Source organism: Rosa chinensis, chromosome 1, assembly GCF_002994745.2.
Source record: "Rosa chinensis cultivar Old Blush chromosome 1, RchiOBHm-V2, whole genome shotgun sequence".
NCBI classification, from domain to species: domain Eukaryota; kingdom Viridiplantae; phylum Streptophyta; class Magnoliopsida; order Rosales; family Rosaceae; genus Rosa; species Rosa chinensis.
In genome coordinates, this window is record NC_037088.1 from 60,335,533 (window position 1) to 60,355,939 (window position 20,407).

Sequence of the window (20,407 nt, forward strand, 5' to 3'; positions counted from 1 at the left end):
CCATTCCAAGTAAGTAAACGTGCCCGCAGTGTAGTGTAGTGAGATTAGAGGAAGACTTTCAATTTTGAATTCATAATCCTCAAACCTTTTTATTTTATTTTTTTATAATAGAAAGGCTACTGATCAATGCATTTCCAAGGGGTAACCACTTGTCAATCCTCACTGAACCACTTCCTAAACTTTGGAAAGCGACCTGAGCTCATTGAAGGAGAATCGATCCCTGGATCATCTCCTTAACGAAAACCACACGATTTTGTTCTCTCCAAAATAATCATGAGAGCATGCTATTTGATTGCATTCCGAGACGGGTTTCGACGATCACCGACGAAACGTAGCGTTTGATCAGCATCTAGTCTCTCCGAGCAATAAGCAGAAAGGTGTGAATGTGTTTGTTTCTCATCACAGAAGTAAAAGTAACAGAGATTGGGTTTTTGAATTGAAATTTCTAGGTCGGGAGTTGGGGATGAACAACACCAGCAAGAGGAAATGAAATAGATCCCAATCCTCAAACCTTTTGGGTTTAGTAAACCTGAATCATATAATTGAAAGTTTGAAACCCATTTGAATCAAAATCATGGCAACATTCCCGCATCAACTTCGATTCATCAATCACATGACCATGCATGTTTTTCAATGTTCATGGTCCAATTTGATCTCCACTCTTCTGGTTCGAGTAAGAAATGCAGATTGAGACGGAGTATGAAAAACCTTAAGCCCCTTTTGCTTTTCTGCAGAACCTGGGTTTTGAATGGTCATTTAAAAATCTCTTAATTCAAACTCTGATTGTACAAAGCAATTGGGGAAAACCCATATCTGTCACCCGAAATCTCGCTCCACCACCACCAGAATTCCATCACTTTTTACATTCCAATCCATATACCATAGCCAATTCCATAGACTCTTCTTCTTCATGTTCTTGCAGTTCAAGCATGGGGCTTTCGGGTTGAAGCCTTGAAGGCGACATGACGAGAGAGAGAGAGAGAGAGAGAGAGAGAGATATGCTTGAAGGAAAAAAAAAAATTAGGCATGAAAGGGACAAAAATACCCTTCAAATATTGTCAACAGACGCCGTAACGGAACTAACTTCTTTAGGCACCAATTTTCGATCAGATTGAGAACCTCAGGTACCGTATTGATATTTTTCAAAGCTAAGGTACCAAAAGTGATAAGGAGACAAATGCGGAGTACCGTACGGATCATTTTCTCAATTAGGAATGTGAAAATGTCTGTGCACTTCAGTTTGTTTTATATAAATAGTAACGGTACCTAGGAACTTAAAATCCATAAACAATGATCCATGACTTTGCACACTTTTGATAGTTTATTCAAGCAAACAGTTTGTTCAAGTTTGATGTGTAAGTACCAAAAGCAAGATTGCAAGATTGTTTTACTTCAGAGTCTTCATTAGAATCTGGTCAATCCAGAGAGAGGGGCTCTTCCAGATGCTCTTAGATGAATAAGCTCATAATACAATGTCCTCACATAAATCACATACAAAATAGACAGTGGAAAAGAAAAAACACAAAAGTAAAACAAAGAATGAGGCCCTTTTTAATGATTGAGTCTCTCTTTGCTATTACGAGGAGGCATTCTCTGTGGTTCCAAATGATTAATATATAATGATTTGAATGATCATCTGATTTTTTGGTACCCAAGTAAAGAATAAACTCAATAAAGTGCCCCAAAAAGTTGCTAATGGAATGACTTAGACAAAAGAAAAGAAGCAAGATGAAGATAACATTGGTATTTGTATTTTTTAATCCAATCGCATGACCAATGAGTTTTGGAATTATTAACCTGGATCCCTCAAAGGAGAAATTATAAGGCCCCCACTATCTATTTTTGTCTTCATGAATCATGCTAAGCCAATATCGAGGTTGATAGAAAATAAAGGAAGATCAGATACCTTTCAGGCTTTCACCTTTGTCTTGCTAGTAGCATCACCAATGGCTTTATTTGTTGGCTCTAGTCAAATTTAAATTTTACATGACAAATTTGATATAACAATATTTTGACTAATTTTAACTCTAACGGAGATGTCAAATTTGAATATTACTTTAATATATAAAATTCTATTTATGTTGTTTTTTCTTTGTTTTTTTTTTTTTTATCTTGTAAATCAAAGATCATACAATGAATAGTTCCATTAATAGATGCAATTGAGATTACATCAATTTGAGGTATGGGAATACATAGTAGGAAACATAAACAGCTTGAAAACATAAACATATAGTACTTCACAGGAAACCAACAAACTGATACAAACTAAAAAAACTAGAAGGCTTTCTTGACCCCCATACAGACTTATGTATCATATTACAAGAGCAACTAGTCTTCAAAAACCACTGGATGAATAAACCGAGTCAAACTTCATATATCTCCTTGCAAAATTTTCAACTGAAGTTTGGAATAATATGCCCTCTGCTCAGGATTCATAGTAGATGCATGTATCCATAGACATAATTCTCATTTGAAGCTTTCCCTTATAAACAGTTCCATAGGCGCCTTGGCCTAATTTGTCCTTGAACTGATTTGTAATCCTCATGATATCTGCATAAAAGTATCTGCTTGGTTTGAGAGCTCTGTAATCCTCTAAAAAAATTTCAACTTGTTTTTCTTTTATGTCAGAACTATAGACATAATAAGCTGCAGCAGCAAGTATAGAACAACATTTCCAAGAGGCTTTCTCCTGTGATCCACGCATTACGAATACGGGCTTGGTTGAGAGAACCATCCCTTCCTTAGTCACTGATGAGGAAAACGCTTCCCTCCTTGCTATGCCATCTCCTGAGGAAGTCTTTGCAGCTGTCAAGAGCATGGATGGGAAGAGTGCTCCCGGCCCAGATGGCTTCAGTGGAGACTTCTTCACTTTTTGTTGGCCTGTAGTCGCAAATGATGTGATTAGGGCAACTCAAAGTTTCTTTCACAATGGGTTCATTCTGCCTCACTTTAACTCGAACACCCTTATCTTTATACCAAAGGTACATGACTCAGAGAGCATCTCTGACTTCCGCCCTATTGCACTTGCTAATTTTGTTTTTAAAATCATCACAAGGATTGTTGCAGATAGACTTGGTCCCATAGCTTCGCGGATCGTCTCCCCCAACCAGAGCGCATTTATCAAAGGGCGCTCCATCACTGACCCCATTGTTCTTACCTCTGAATGTATTAATTTGCTGGATCATAAATGCAAATATGGTAATGTGGCTATTAAGTTTGATGTTTGCAAAGCTTTTGACACCCTGGATTGGAACTTTTTGTTACGTGTCTTAAAAGCCTTCGGATTCACTGCGAACTTCGTGACTTATACCCATGCCATTCTGAAATCAGCTTATCTATCTGTTAATGTCAATGGGCAGGCCTATGGCTATTTCACTTGCTCCCGAGGAGTCAGACAAGGTGATCCTTTATCGCCTCTACTTTTCTGCCTTGCTGAGGAGGTCCTAAGCCGAGGTTTTCCTCTCTTATCTCCACAAACAAGATTAAAAGTATTGCAACGCCGTCAGGCATCTCCCCGCCTTCTCATGTGCTCTTTGCAGATGATATTATGGTGTTCGTGCAAGGTAAACCTTCTCATCTATGGAACCTTCTTTCTTTTATGGATGAGTATGCTTTGAATTCTGGCCAGGTTATAAACAAAACGAAGTCACATCTGTTCCTCGGGAAGCATGCTTTGTTGACACAACACCGAATTAGCCGGATATTGGGGATTCATGTGGACAAACTTCCCTTCACATATCTTGGAGTCCCAATTTTTACTGGACATCCGAAACCTGAGCACCTAGCTTCAATTGCGGACAAAGTGCGATGTAAGCTCAACTCTTGGAAAGGTAGGCAATTATCACAGGCAGGTAGAGTACAGCTCATTTCCTCAGTGATTCATGGCATTTTGATATACAGTTTTCAAGTTTATGAATGGCCCAAGGCCCTGCTAAAGAAAGTTCAAAGATGGATCAGGAACTTCTTTTGGAACGGGGACCCTCTCAAGGATGGCTCCGCCCTCATCGCTTAGAACACAGTCTGTACCCCAAAAGAGCAGGGGGGATTAGGACTAAAAAATATTTTCACTCTGAACAGGGCCTTGCTTCTCAAAAGATGTTGGGACGTTGCCTCTCGTGCGTCCACCTCTACCAATTTTCTGCACGATCGGTTTGTAAAAATTGGTCTGCAACCATACTCTTATTATAAAAAATCTTCGGTTTGGTTAGGTCTCAAGAAGCTCTGGCCAAGGTTGTCGGAAGGGGTTCAGTGGCTAGTTGGTAATGGCAATTCCATTAGATTTTGGCGTGACAATTGGTTGGGGGAAACCATTGCTTCTTCCCTCAATTATGTTCAAGAGGTCCAAAAGCTATTAAATGATAAAGTGTCTTGCTTCATTGCGAATGGGCGGTGGAACTTACCTTCAAGCTTCTGTCGCACGTTGCCTACTCTTGCCCAGTCCATCCGCTCAATTGAGCTTCTAGAGGAGCCCTCCCCTGATCAGATTATTTGGTCCTAAACGGCGTCAGGGTCACTGACATCCAGTGATGCTTACAACGCCTTGGACCTTCCTACGTCTGGCCCCTTATGGTGCAAGCACATTTGGCATGCTGCAATACAGCCTAGAAAGAGTGTCACTACCTGGAAAGTCTTGCATGGAAAAATTCAAACAGATGATTTTCTTCAGATACGGGGTACATGCCTTTGTTCTAGATGCCTCCTCTGTGGGACAAACTCCGAATCACGTATGCATCTTTTCCAGACTTGTGAGATCGCCAGTTCATTATGGAATTGGCTTCACCATCTCTTCAGATTGCGGCTTCCCCCGGGTGCGTCGCTCAGTGATTTTTTCCTTGATAACTTGCTATCCTCCCTCGATTACTCCTCCAGGTTATTGTGGTACATAGCTGTCTGCAACCTCCTTTGGTGCATCTGGCATGAAAGGAACAAAATTAAGTTTGTTGGGGGTGCCTTTTGTCTAGCAAGATTTAAGCAGTTCTTCACCCTATCACTAAGGGAATCCGCAAGGTTGGTATTTGCCTCATCCTCCCTGGCATCCACTACAGCTCCCATTTTTGGCCTATTGGGCATCTCCCCCCTTCGCCCCATGGCACCTCGTTACATTCCAGTCACATGGACTCCCCCGCCAGAGAATTGGTTCAAAGCAAACTCAGATGGCTCTTTTCGAGATCCCAATCATGCTGGCTTCGGAGGCATTTTTAGAAATAGTGAGGCAACTTTCTTAGGTGCCTTCTCTTGTAAAGCAATTGTGCCATGGGCCATTGACATTGAGTTATTGGCAGTAATGGCGGTTGTTAAAGTGGCAAGTGATCGTAACTGGTTTCCTCTATGGTTAGAGACCGATTCAATGTTGGTTATGCACTACCTTAAAAACCCATCCAGGGTGCCTTGGCGTCTTCGCACTAGATGGAAAAACTGTGTTGCTTCGATTAGACAATTGCAAGTGCACATCTCCCATATCTATAGAGAGGGGAACCGCGTGGCCGACAAGCTGGCCAATTTTGGCGCCACAAATGACAATCCAACTTGGTGGGACTCAATTCCGCCTTTCCTGCTTAGCTCTTTTGGTCATGACTATTCAGCCCAGATGGACTACCGGTTTCGGTAATTGGTTCAGTTCGCTAGTTTGGTTCCTCTTATTCATGACAGTTTGATTTCAGTTTTTCTCTTCCTGCGATACTAATTGGTTCTTTAATCAGTGTTTTCATGGGCTCCTTTCTGGAGTTCCAATTTGTTCTTTCACTTTCAGTTGCTTGATCTCCTGTGTAAACAGCTCGGGGTACAGGTTGTTATGTCCCCCCCGTTGCTTTTTTTATTTAATTATTAGATCCGGGCGTGGGGCTGAGCCTCCCAGCTCGGCTGGGTTCCAAACCCTTTAAAAAAAAAAAAAAAAAAAAAGTAGTATGAGTACAAATGAACCCATGGATGCACCTGCAAGTTAATACTCTTGAGTAGATATCCACATTGCATATGAGATATTAAACAAACTAAAGAACCTGTTAGAAAACTCACCACAGGCTACTAACTTTGTTACCCAACCTGTAAAAGGATAATAGAAATATCAGACCACATTTGTCAAATTAAGTATTTGAGTAGTGAGCTATTGCTAGTTTGCTACGACATAACTAATGGTGTAACATTGCAAGGACTATAGATGCAGGCTTTTAGAAAAGTATGGTTGTTGACACAAAAGTTCAATAAATTATTGTGGAAATTACCTGTGAAGAAGTCATGATCTGTTGGACATTTTCTGAGGAGGGCTTTTTAAGGAGCCATGCTATATCTAAAATAACTTCGGAAAATGCTCTGTGTCTGAGTGAAGATGCTTCACAAGAGGTCAACAGAGAACCACTGGAAGAAACGTCTGATGATCCTCGCACAAAAAGAGATTCTTCTAATCTTTTTTTAATAGTCTCCATTTCAGCACAAATCTCTTTGTTCCCAATGAGTACAGGTAAAAAGTCTGATAACCCAGATTCATTTTCAACAGGGGCAGATCCAGGATTGAAACTTTGGGCGGGTTGGGATTTCTTCAACAATATATATATATATATATATATATATATATTATAGAGAAGCTCGACGGTGCGAGAGAATTTTATTAATTTAAGAAAAATGTACACCTAGTCAGGGGGGGGGACGTAATGAGCCTTACCCCTCAAATGCATATCTATACAAAACTAAAAAACAAAATCAACAACAAAATAAACGTGCAATGCAATACAAGAACCTAAACTAACCACAATATAAGCCACAATGATATATATGCACTGATGCACAATGAAACTATGAAAGGAAAAGAAAAAAGCACCTCAGATTCTCGGAAAGCAGTAGACTCATTGACTCAAGCTTTTGTTATTCACTTAATCCCTTTGTGTTCCACTTTGTATTTCTAGATTTGGATTATCAAACAAGACAACAACTGCAGCTAAAAAAAGCAGCAAATAGGTTGGTTCAATGAAACCGCTTGACAGTTTACACAAATCAATCACAATTCAGTGACAGATCACAGATATGTTCCCATTTTATACAATCATACCTCCATTTATAAGTTCTCCAATCGGATCATCCACTTAATCAATTAATCAAACATTCAAACCCACAGACCCACTTACCCACATCACATTTAACCCACATCAATTAAACAATAAAATGATAAATTGCAGATTTGCAAGACAAGGAGAAGGAGAGAATGCTCAACAGTCAACACTGCATACCAGATTTCCAGAATTCCAGACGATGAGACGAAGAAAATTTGACCGTAAGTCCCGAAGTCCGCAACCTTCATTCTTCAATGAGTTCAATCCACGAAATCTTCACCTGAATACAACCTACGAACATGAATTTCACATCAATCCTTAAACCCTATAAATTGCCCCAAATTGGATTGACTCAATTAAACAAAATCTTACATTGAATAATTAAATCATTGCCCCAAATTGATGTTGATGTCTTGGAGAAGCCGAGAATGCCAGAGCCCAGAGGCCAGAGCTGCAGATTTGCAGAAGTTTAGAGGAGGAGGAGGAGTGGAGGAGCCTACAGCTGAGGGTCAGATTAGACGAACTGGGGCTGGAGCATAGTCGAAGAATCGAAGTCGACTAGTAGAGTGAACGAGAAAAAAAAATTAGACCGGCTTGGGCTGGAGTGCGACAATACCCAACTAAAAAAAAAAATGGTATATATCTAATTTTTTTTTTTAGCCCAAAATTCTTGGACGAGCTTGAGCTCGCCCCACTTATATACTATACTGGATCCGCCCGTGATTTTCAACCTGGAATATAGTTATATTCAATGATAAATTACCAAAAAAAAGATCTGGACAAACTACTAACACTGACCAACAACCATACAGACTGATCCATGTTCCTGTTATTCTATGAAGAGAGAAGAAAGTTGAAGACAGCAAAGTGTTAGAATCCACGAGATTCAAATCCAAGTTTCTAATTCCATTAAATTCAAGATCATCATGCAAGAAAAGGAAGGACCATAATCATGCAGCTCACTGCATTCTCACATAAATCCAACAATTCCGAGGCATGAATTCCACCAAGATAAAAAATTAATGAGCACCCAATTCAATTTCACTTTGGAACAGAAATTCCTAACCGAGACAGATTCTTACGCAATTGAAATTAAATCATGGTCTATAACCAAAACACCTAAATAGAGCGTCTGAAAGTAGAGTAATTTATTCACGAAATAGTAGAAGAGAACAATCCCAGAAAAGAAAGAAATTGATTGAGAGAGAAATTAGAATCGACCATGATTGAAGGGAAGAGAGGCATCACCTTAGCTCATTGGAACCGGGGTTTCAAAAGCCTAAGTTCTGGGTGAGACAAAGGAAGAAAGGCGGGAAAGGAGAAAGAGAGACGCACTGAGAAAGTGAGAAACAATAAAAAAAAAAAAAAAAAGAGACAGAAAGAAAGGGGTTGTCAAATTTGACAGAGGAGAGGGACATGCCTAATTCACGTGGAAAAAGACATACCGGTTGAAAAAAGATTTGTACTGTTAAAAATAAACGTTGGGCATCCACATGACAATTCACCTCTCCGTTGGAGATGGTCTAATAGATTTTAGTGTTTAGCACCTGCTATTTCGATAACAAAATCCAACTGCAATTTGACCCCGCTAAAAGCTTTTGCTCTGATCCCACTCGATGTTTCATGTGCTCGCAGACTCTGTTGGCCAACCACCAATTCTTCTTGTTTTGTCATTGACAATTTACAAAGGTAGCTTTCAGGTTTTCTGTATTGCAACAGTTCATGATGTCCAATATTCCTGACTATTTGAGCACAGTCGTTTTCTAACGATACATTCATTCTAAACGACTGCCATTAGTTGCAAGTCTTATCATATTTATACCTGTGTGATTACCTTTGAAACTTTCTTTCTATATTGCTGTCAAAATATTCATTCCGTACCATTAGTTGTTTTTTTTTCTTGAAATCAATTACTTTAAGTTTATGCATGTGTGTCTTGCTGTCGAAATATTCATTCCGTATCATTAGTTGTTTTCTTTTCTTGAAATCAATATTATAGTATTCATTCCGTACCATTAGTTGTTTTATTTTCTTGAAATCAATATTATTTTAAGTTTATGCATGTGTGTCTTGCAGTCGAAATATTCATTCCGTACTATTAGTTGTTTTCTTTTCTTGAAATCAATATTATTTTAAATTCATGCATGTGTGTCTTGCTGTCGAAATATTCATTCCGTACCATTAGTTTGTTTCTTTTCTTGAAATCAATATTATTTTAAGTTTATGCATGTGTGTGTTCATCTTGGACTGAAAACTAATCATTCTTGTGAACAACTAATGAAAGATTAATCAACCAATCTAAAGAAAACTAACAATGTATACAAACTAGTCACTTTGCATCATATCCTAGAAGTTACTTTTGCTGTAAGAATAGTACGTAACCACAGGAAAAAAGGAAAATCCCATTTTTATTCAAATTAAATTAGAATACTAATACACAAACTTAAGGCTGGACCTGTCAATCTGTGGTGGTGTACTGGAAGGAATCCTAGGACATACGTACAGCAAGAAACAGCCACAAGATAAAGAGCTGCACAGAAAGGACGGTTTCATGGTATAGATGAAGAAAAGCTTCAAGTTTTGACTTGGGAAATATACTGTTTCCACATTAAACAAAGCTGAACGAGGAATCTTCACTTGTTGTAACTTGTATTTTGTTTCTTTCCTCAAACTTTTAAAATTATTTCTTTGATTTGGCATGTAATGTACTGACTACTGAGACATGAATTAGTACAGAAAAACATATTAAAAATTAGAACCCACAAATTATCATTCATTCAGCTCCTTTTGTTTTCTTCTCATGAATAACGGAGTTGATAACAATCTGCACTTCTGCAGCATTTTTTATTTTATTTTATGGAACTCATTAGTTTTTTTTTTTTTAAATGGTCCATATGGTACCTGAAATTTTTGCCTCCTTATAAATTTAGTACCTCACATTTGAAAAATATCAATATGGTACATGAGGTTCTCTGCTAAAAAAAAAAAACAGAGGAACAAAGGAAGAAGAACTGAGGAAAAAAAAAATTGAGGAAAAAAAAAAGGGTTAAATTGATCATTTTATGATCAAAATTGCTAACGACAGTCGGGCAGAGAACTTCAGGTACCGTATTGATATTTTTCAAATGTGAGGTATCGAAATTTATAAGGAGTGACGTATGGACCATTTTCCATTTTCTTAAACAAACATAATGGCATCTTCTGGCATGTGAGGAAACACAAAACTGAATGATCAGTATAATACTAGAAACTCCTTATATTTTGTGTCTTATTTAGAACTTTATGAATAGGTGAGTTTTGGAATGAATTTTCTTAGGTAGCTGGGTGTTTGCCATACACTCATTTTATTAAATATTTTGGACCATTGGATTAGTAATATATCCAATGTTCCAAAATATTTAAAATTTGGTAACCTGTTTAGCCTTTATTCAATTATTGTTTGATTATCAATTGAAAATTGACAATTACGTTTTTTCCTTTTTAAAAAAGAAAATAAAAAAAATTCTAATCTAGTTTCACCTAATTACTATTTGTTAAATAGTCTTTATCCACTAATTAATTTTATCATTAGCCAATTAATGTTTGAGTAATGCTTGATTATCAATTGAGAATTACACAATTGCCAATTACATTTTTTCCTTATTAAAAACAAAAACCTTCTAACCTAGGCTTACGGAATTAGTATTAGTTATATAGTCTTTATTACTAATTAATTATATCATTAGTAGTTTCCTTAACCAAATATAATTCTTTTTGCATTCATTTTATGACAACCACAACAATTAATATAAAAAAAATAGATAATCTTTGTTTTAGATGTAGTAACTACTTCATGTATAGCTTGTTATTACTGCTTTTTGAACTAATTTACAAATGTTACCAAAATGTGTTATCATATAGGTAAACTACTATTATATTTTGACTAAAACCATATATGTTCTCATTGGTGTAATATCTTTGAAGTCGTAATTACTTTTGGTCGACGTAATTTACCACAAACTACAAATATTGATATAAAAACGATAATTTTTGTTCTAATTGTAGTAATTATGCCACCTACAACCTATGTACTAGTTTATGAACAATTTAACATATGTGACAACTAATTCGTTTTCGCAGTGGTAAATCTTTATGTTTTTATCATTAATGAAATGATTACTTCAATGACCATGCATTTTACCACAATCCACGTCAATTGATGTAAAAGCGATAATTTTTGTTCTATTTGTAATAATTATTCCACATAAACTAATGTACTAGTTATAGACAATTTAACAAGTGTGACAACAAATTTGTGATTACTACATTGACTATACATTTTACCACAACCTCCAACAATTGAAGTAAAAGTGATAACTTTTGTTCTATTCATAGTAATTACTTCAAAAACTATATCATTTACAAGATTATCAACCATTTTATAATCCCGACAACATTTGTGTTGTGAACATGATAAAATTAAGACAAACCAAAAGATATGTAAGTGCTCAGTATTGTAAGGAGGTTCTCCATTTGATAATCAGTGTTCTCCATTTGATAAATGTTGTCCAACTATGATATTTACACCTTTCATTACTTAATTACAATAACCGCAATAAGTGTGGTCATAAGTCGTAATTTTAGTTCTACTAGGTGTAATTTATTATTGGACAAAATACTGTTTACTCCCTATACTTATAGGGGTTCGACGTTTCAGTCCCTCGCTTTTCAATTTCACCTGAAAGCTCCCTGAACTCTCTAATTTCACAGATTTGGTCATTGCCGTCAACTCACAGTCAAAAACTCTATTATTTTGCTGACGTGGCGTCCCTTTAACTTCAAAATTTCTATTTTACCCCCACTGGTTTTTTTTTTCTCTCTCTCTTTTTTTTTTTTTTTTTTCTTTTCTTTTTTTCCTCATCTTCTTCCTCAGCAGTCTCTTGAAGAACACCAAAATCTCATCTCCATCACACTATTCATCGAAATTGGCCTTTATTATTAATCAAACTATCATCTGTCCCACATCTCCCTCTCGGCTCTTCAATTACAGAGAGTTTGAGGAGAGAGAAAGTTGATCTGAGTCTCTCTCTTTTTCCTCCACAACTTACTTCCAGTAACCACCGTAGCTCACCTCCACCACCACCACACTCACAGGTCTCCTGATAGGAGCATTTTAATGCGGTATTTTAATAATTAATTCCTCACATTTTGCTTAGTTAATTCCTTAACGAATCGATTTTTAACTCAATTTCTATTTTTTAGGTACATTGGAGTAGATGATGATGAAATGAGCTGTTTGGCCCTAAAATGAGCATTTTGGCCTGAGAAAGCGTGTCTTGGAGAAATTGAGCCAATGAGAAAGCGAGCTAGACAAGAAATGAGGAGTGGCAGACTAACCATCCGAACTTCAAATCAGTTGAAACTTTCCAGATTCATTCTAGAAAGCCCAAGGATCATTTCTTATGAAGAGTGCCAGAGCAAACTATGAGTGGAAGGCCTTCAAACAATCAGCCCAATTTTCTACAGAAGCAAAACTGGAAAACTGGACTTGTAAGAGGTCCAGCAGCATTTCCGGCCCAACCACATGGCAATACATTCTGAAATTTTACCACAGTAATCTACATTCATGGGGGAATATTTGTTATGAAGAAGTCTTGGGCAGAATCTAAACTTTCGGTGGAGATAAAATTGAAGTAAATGAGTAGGAAATCCATCATCATCATCACCCAAAAACACTCCATGTTTTAGGGTGTAATCATCATGTTTTCTCCATCATTTCTCACACTAATCCACCATCATCATCACCCAAAAACATGGAATGTTTTAGGGTGTAATCATCATGTTTTCTCCATCATTTCTCACACTAATCCAGCATCATCATCACCCAAAAACATGGAATGTTTTAGGGTGTAATCATCATGTTTTCTCCATCATTACTCACACTAATTTACTCCATCTTTTCCAATTTCACTCTTCTTTTTCTTCCCTATATAAACACCTTCTCCTCTCACTCTAAAACATTCCTTCATCCATCTCATATTCTTTGTCTCTCCATTTCCTTTCCATTTTCCTTTTCCATTCTCTAGTTCTTAGTTTTGCATTTTCAAGTAAAGAGAAGAAGAAGAAGCCGTGAGGACATAGCCTCCATCGTCCACCTTGAAGACTTGCTTCCAAGATTCAAGATTCCAACGTTCAAGCTCTCCATCTCCATCTCCCCTCACGGTGTAATTCATTCTTTTTCCTTGTAATGATCTTTTGTTTTCCTTGTTTGAATTCATATGAACTTGTTTCTAGTTAACAATAATGTTTAGGGTAAAGTTTAAACCCAACTTCTATGTTTAAATAAAGAATTTCGATTCTTATGTTGTGATTCCAAAGTTGCTTATGTGTGATTGTTCGATTGAATTTGCTTTATAGATATCTTTTGTATTTTAATCTTATGTGGTTCTAAACACTTAGGGTTATGATATGAATGGTGCTAGATTTAAGAACATGATTCAACTTTTTGTGTTATGAACTTAAATCAAAAGTAGTAAAGGTTTTGGACAAAAATCGAATTCAATTGAAGAGGATTGCAATTAGGTGAATTTATTCATACTAAGTTGTACACTTGAGTTGATAGCCTTTCTATGTGTTTCATGCGTTGAACATGTCATGATTGACTAGCTTTCTAGGGCTTGATTACAAGTTTGATAGGATTAGTCTATGTGCTTTCACTTAGATTAATTAGCATTGAAAAGTAAAATATGAGAAATCGTTTGCTTTCGAATGTTTCACATGATCAACTCCTTTCACATGACTTGGAAGAACAATGTAGGGTTAATTCGAATTCAATGATAAACTAGGGTTTAATCTTTGTTTCTTATGTTTCATTCTTGTACATGTGTTTTTATATTTTCTTTATTTTAATTTTCAATTCTTTAATTCTTAAAACCCCCCCCCCCTTATTTTTGTTCACTTGTATATATTTATTCTTTATTTTATTTCTGTAAATAATACTTTTCTTTATTTGTTACACAATTACAGGTGTACCCTCAATCCCCAGATAGAACGATCCCTACTTACTTATACTACTAACGATATTTTCAGGGTTAAATTATGCGCTCGCTCAAAGCGCATCATCTCCGGCGAGTAGAAACCATCACTCACGTCAACCAGCGACGTCTGCAAGTGACCCATGGGCCGACGCCAACGGTACTAAGATCTGATTTGGACACCCCAAATCAATCTCCTTCCTCACTCCTCCATCCATAGCACGACGCCATGAAGAACTCATTCCTCGCATCCTCAACCTATTCTTCACTTGAGCTTCGAACCCAAGTCGGAGCTCACTCCAAATTCCTTTTCCGGTCGCTCAAGTTCCCCGACTTCTGCCGCTTCCTCAACTCGGCGATATCCCGGAGGAAATCGTTGGTCTGCCCCTCTGTCATGTCGGAGTCGACCTCGAACTTGCCGGTCTTCAACACTCTTGCACATTAAACCACCTCCTCCATTTTCTTCACTAAAATCCCACCGCTTCTTCTTCCCAGTTCTTCCCACAAAAATCCCAATCCCAAAAAGCCCTGTTCTTATTGTAGTCGTTTCATTACTGTGTTTGTAAAATGGGTTTGGATTAGATTTCTTCTCATTATACTTGCCTTGTAAATGCTAGTTGCTTTCAGGATTGCATAAAATTTTTGCAGATAGATGAATAGAGTTTGATGAAGGTCGGGAGTGGAAGGTCTCAAGGGTCAGGGCACAGCTGTGGAAGTTCCGCAGGAGGAGGGAGGTTTGAGTAGTTTAGGTGGGTGTACCTTTGGGGGTGAATTAGACCCATTCGGAAGGGTGTTGTTAGGCCTGCATTGATGATAGACGAGCTTGGGAAAAATTAAGATAGGAGATCAGAGAAGAGGAAAAGCAGGAACATGGAGGAAGAAGATGAGGAAAAAAAGAAAAGAGAGAGAGGGAGAGAGAGAGAGAAGTCAGTGGGGGTAAAATAGACATTTTGAAGTGGAGGGGATGCCACGTCAGCAAAATAACAGAGTTTTTTACGGTGAGTTGACGGCAAGGACCAAATCTGTGAAATTAGAGAGTTCAGGGAGCTTTCAGGTGAAATTGAAAAGCGAGGGACTGAAACGTCGAACCCCTATAAGTATAGGGAGTAAACAGTATTTTGTCCTTTATTATCTTAACAATATTTGTTACATGTTTCTGAACAATATTATATATCAAGATAGGAATGTGTTGTTAATATGGTAAATTTTATTTTTTTAAAATGACACATGTCAACATTTAACTGGTAACTTGTTAACCAATTCAATAGTTTTTCACTACATTAATTTATTAAAAATAAAAAAAAATGTTAAATACTGCTTACTCCCTATACTTATAGGGTTTAATCGTTTCAGTCATTGTCCTTTGAATTTCACCTAAAAAGTCCATGAACTCCCAATTTCCTCCCAATTGGTCCATACCGTCAAACATCCGTCAAAAACTCCTTTATCTTCCCCTAAAAAGTCTATTATACCCTCATTTACTTAAAAAAAAAAATATTTCTCTTCCTCTTTTTTTTTTCCCTCTTTTTCTTCCGGCTCTTTCGCTTCCTTCTGTTCATCTCCTCATCAAGATGGTTCCAATCCACAGACAATCAAGAGGTGAAATGAAAAAAAAGAAATAAAACAGAGAAAAAATAAATTAAAAAAAAAAGTAAGTGAGGGCATAATAGACATTTTCAGCAACTTTAACAAAAATTTTTGATGGCAAGGACCAATTGGGAGGAAATTGAGAGTTTAGAGACTTTTTAGATGAAATTCGAAGGTCAGGGACTGAAATGATGAAATCCTATAAGTATAGGGAGTAAACAATATTTTATCCTAAAAAAAATAAGGGTATGACATACATCAAAATACCCTAAACGACTCCGGTTTTGAAAGGGAAAATTTCACCAACGGTGTCTAGACACTTAAGGGACTTTCAGAATGATACCTGAACTTACAAAGTTATCAATGTGATACATGGACTCATTTTTTCGTATCAATGTCATACCTATGACCAATTTCCGTAACGGCTCCGTGACAGAAATTGGCCGTAGGTATCACATTGATACGAAAAAATGAGTCCAGGTATCACATTGATAACTTTGTAAGTTTAGGTATCATTCTGAAAGTCCCTTAAGTGTCCAGACACCGTTGGTGAATTTTTCCCAATTTTGCACGTGAGTCACTTAATGAAAACAAAATGACCGATTTACCCTCAAATTCTTTCTTTCTTTTCTTTTCTTTTTTTCTTTATTCTTCTTTCTTTCTTTCTTTCTTCTTCTTCTTTTCTGGTTTCTTCTTCCCCTGATTTAAATCATCAAGATTCAAATCATCTTGCTCGTCCGATTCCCACCGCCGCTGCGTCTCAATCCACCTTCATGCACCACAGATGTTTCTGGTTCCCCCAACTTCAAATCCTATAGCAAATTGAAATTGTGCATTAAGGCTTCACCGCACACTTCGAGTTCATCCCCGCCGCCGTCGCCAATGACTTGATCACAACAACGTCCACCACCGCACAACAACGTCATCCTCCGCTGCTTCTCGATTGGGTTTGGGGATAAGGACTGCTTCTTCCTCCACCGCTAGCGAAATCGTGGAGGTTCAAGGCCACATTCTAAGGGCCACCGGCCGGAAGGACAGCGACAGCAAGGTTTGCACCACCAAAGGCCTTAGGGATCGCAGTATCAGGCTCGTCACCCACACCGCCATTCAATTCTACGACATGCAGGACCAGCTTGGATACGACCAGCCTAGCAAGGTCGTCGATTGGCCGCGCAGGACACGCAGAACGTGAGCCTCAATTTCTCGATGGTGGAGGCTCCGAGTCCTTTGTTTACTAATCGGCGAGGCACAATGGTGGGTAGCAGCGGAGTGGCGAAGCTGGTGAATAAGAATAGCTCGAATTTTCTGCAGGTGAGGATGGTGTTGAGGCCGAAGTTGTTAATCTTTGTTTGCCTAAAATTGCCTCTGATCGAAGTTGGGCTAGAGGCCGAAGTTGTCGGCTAAACCGATGAAGTTGCAGGTGAGGATGGTGTGGAGGTGGTGTTGCATGTCGGGAAGAAGGAGAGGATGGAGGGGTGTGATTGGAGCTGTGATTTGAGAGTGCAGGGGCGGGCGGGGTCTGAGTTTCTGATCAATGGTGTATAAAAGGGGGTCGGAGGAGAGAACGAGAGTGGTGGTGGTCAAGTCATTGGCGGCGGCGGCAGGGATGAACTCGGAGTGAACGGTGAAGCCTCAATCCACAATTTCAATTTGCTATAGGATTTGAAGTTGGGGGAACCAAAAACATCTGTGGTGCATGAAGGTGGATTGAGACGCAGCGACGGTGTTTGATCGGCGATAGGCGGTGGGAATCGGAAGAGCAAGATGATTTGAATCTTGATGATTCAAATCAGGGGAAGAAGAAACCAGAAAAGAAGAAGAAGAAAGAAAGAAAGAAAGAAAGAAGAATAAAGAAAAAAAGAAAAGAAAAGAAAGAAAGAATTTGAGGGTAAATCGGTCATTTTGTCTTCATTAAGTGACTCACGTGCAAAATTGGGAAAAATTCACCAACGGTGTCTGGACACTTAGGGACAATGATGCATGAACTTACAAAGTTATCAATGTGATACCTGGACTCATTTTTTCGTATCAATGTGATACCTACGGCCAATTTCCTTCACGGAGCCGTTACGGAAATTGGTCATAGGTACGATGTTGATACGAAAAAATGAGTCCAGGTATCACATTGATAACTTTGTAAGTTCAGGTATCATTCTGAAAGTCCCTTAAGTGTCCAGACACCGTTGGTGAATTTTTCCCGTTTTGATCGAAAAGTTTAGCAGTGTATAAGTGACTTGTCCTTCTTGCAACAGAACCTAGGTCCATAGAATTCTCGAGTTTGGCTTATTAGGTACCTTTACAACGAATATTAAACTGGCATAATAGAAGAGACAAAGAAAAACTGTTTGACATTGTAGAAATCTAATAAAGAAGCAAATGTTCAGCAGCAGATTAGAAAAGAAACCCATAAAACTTGTAGATTAGGTGTGGTTTTTATTTACTCATTACAAGAATGTATGTTCCTGGAGATTGTTTGAAATGGCCACCGACACTTTTTGCATGTATGAGTTTTTATATCCATAGAAGCTGATCAGAGCTTGTTTAATAAGTGCTTACTCAGGAAGCAATTTACTTCACTCTTGTCACATGCTAGTTGACCTAACTATAATCTCAATTAGATTCTTACCCATGTTTCCAAGTCACTCCCTATCTGTCTGATTATTATACGAAATTCGTTCGTGGAGAGAGAGACAAATGCAGAAGTGGTTCAGCCCTACTCGATAAAAAAATATGGAAGATAGGGTTGAGAGGTTTCAAACCAAAGACTCTATGAAATTAGAGCTACTAAACTCCGAAACTTAAACTTTCAGAGAATTGAGTATATCAAACTGACAATATGATCGAAAGTATTCTACAATAAGAAAGGGAGCATAGTTAAGAGACCATGTCATGTCCAAAGGTGCCCTCCCTCTTGAGAGTCTTGGATTACATTGCCAGAACTAGAAGAGGGAAAGTTGAGGTACTGAGGGAGATTGTTGTTGAGGAAATATGTCCTCTCATCGTCTGTGCACGTGTCAATCTGCTGGGAAGGGAGTACCTTAGGCTCTTGCTGCATCTGAATGCAAAGGATCTCGGCCTGAGCCCCAGCAAGTTGCATTTGCAGCTCAGAGACTTGGTTTTGCAGGCAAGAAATGGCCCCGACACACCCATACACTGGGTCTCTCACTCTTGCATTGGCTTCATACACTAGACTGCTCACTGCATCTGTTCTCTGGTGAACTGGAAGCTCCTGCAGATCATAACCATAAAACAAAAGATCAATTAATTAATTGCACTTTGCACCGCCACACTTGTCGCTGCTTAATAAAAATCTCATTTTGGACCTCGATCCTCAAATCGTTGCAATATCAACTAGCTTAAGTTACCTGTAACATCTTGCTAACATTGCTAGCACCGAAGACTTTGTGCACGATGGCGAACTTGTGGGGGTCATCGGAGGGAAAGTAAGGGGCAAAAATGCAGTCTTGGGCGCATCGGCGTCTCAGCAACTTGCAAGAGGCGCACGGTGAAGTTCCATTTCCGCCCATTATTTGGCTTTTGAGAAAGGTTTCGAGAGGTCTGGAGACGAGATCGAGGATGACTAAGAAAGAGGACTGTGACAGTTGAGAACGTGAGACTAAAACTACTTGGAGAAAATGGGAATGGAGAGGTGGGGTATTTATAGTAGTAGTAGATAACGTGTGAGCAAACAACATTACACTCGTTTATAAAATTAATTAAAGTGAATACCATTTATAAAATATCTGAGATAAGAGACTACGTGGGTATCATTTGCGTTTCTATAGTAGGACTGGTGTTAACTGTGCAAGAATGTATTGCACTACACGGAACCATTCCGTTCGTATTTCAAAGTGGAAAAAACTTCGCTGACCAGGGCTGGTCAGCAAGGACTGCCCACAACCACTCATAACTTTACACATAAGAGCATCTCCAATGGAGTTTTCTTTTAATTTGTGTCAAATTCAAATTTGACATGTGACATGGCAACCTTCATTTTTGCCTAATTTTAATCCAACCGATATGTCAAAATTATATGTTATTTTAATATATTTTATTCTATTTATTTTGTTTTTCTCAATATAATTAATTTTTATAAAAAAAAAATCTCATCCTCATCTCTTTCTCTGCTGCTTCTGTTTCTTTCGATATCTTCTTTCTTTTCTCTCTCTGTAATCAAGTCCCACCCATCTCTACCCATTGATCAGTCTTCCTTTCTATAATCAAATGGTACCCAACTACGATCTTCTTTACTCTTCTCTTTGTTTATGTAATCAAGTGGTACCCGACTATTCTTCCCAAATTATTGATCAATCAAAATTTGCTTGATTCTCAGCTTTATGTTCTACGCCTTCACGAATCCCAGATCTCAAATTGCCATTCCATCAAAGCCCAGAAGGATTCATGAAAAATTTTTATGAGTTGCTTTGGTCTGGGTAGGATGTGAGAATGAAATAAAGTAGCAACAACAAGAAGAGGAGTAGAGTGAAGAAATGGCATGCCTCTTCTGCCACTGCTACTGTAATAATAATTAGAAGATGGAGAACGCGCTTTTCCCATCATTATCAGCATCTTGAGTTTTGAATGGGTATGGGTTTCCTTGAGAAAGCTCCAGTCTTTGAATCTGTCTCCTCAATTCCAGAATAAAAGGTGAGAACGCAGAAGGGAAGAGAGAGAGAGAGAGATAGAGAGAGAGAGAGAGGCGAGAAAGAAAGAGGGAGAATGAAAGAAACAATAAAAAAAATAAAAGACAGAGAGAGTTGGGGCTGT

At 38.1% G+C, this 20,407-nt stretch overlaps 1 protein-coding gene and 1 long non-coding RNA gene across 3 annotated transcripts; one reads left to right on the forward strand and one right to left on the reverse strand.

Annotated features, from left to right (window-relative positions):
- The first annotated feature begins 13,194 nt into the window (after window positions 1–13,194).
- Window positions 13,195–14,862, forward strand: LOC121051082. Of its 2 annotated transcripts, none has more exons than XR_005805065.1 (2): window positions 13,195–13,243; window positions 14,046–14,862. It is a non-coding gene; the product is annotated as an uncharacterized LOC121051082 (long non-coding RNA). The 2 variants fall into 2 exon arrangements; XR_005805064.1 differs by having other exon boundaries at window positions 13,214–13,263.
- A 3,484-nt stretch (window positions 14,863–18,346) lies between these two features.
- LOC112182398 (LOB domain-containing protein 12) lies at window positions 18,347–19,249 on the reverse strand. The gene is made up of 2 exons (XM_024320887.2): window positions 19,006–19,249; window positions 18,347–18,869 (listed from the first exon to the last, which is right to left on the reverse strand). The coding sequence occupies exons 1-2, from the start codon at window positions 19,165–19,167 to the stop codon at window positions 18,528–18,530; spliced, it is 504 nt and encodes a 167-aa protein (XP_024176655.1). The 5' UTR covers window positions 19,168–19,249; the 3' UTR covers window positions 18,347–18,527.
- Window positions 19,250–20,407: the final 1,158 nt, after the last annotated feature.

What these genes read in the sequence shown, in the direction of transcription:
- LOC112182398 (XM_024320887.2), bottom strand. Translation starts at nt 19,167, where the DNA reads ATGGGCGGAAATGGAACTTCACCGTGCGCCTCTTGCAAGTTGCTGAGA. An exon ending in ATGTTAGCAAGATGTTACAG is followed by an intron (nt 18,870 to 19,005) that starts GTAACTTAAGCT and finishes TATGATCTGCAG; the next exon opens with GAGCTTCCAGTTCACCAGAG.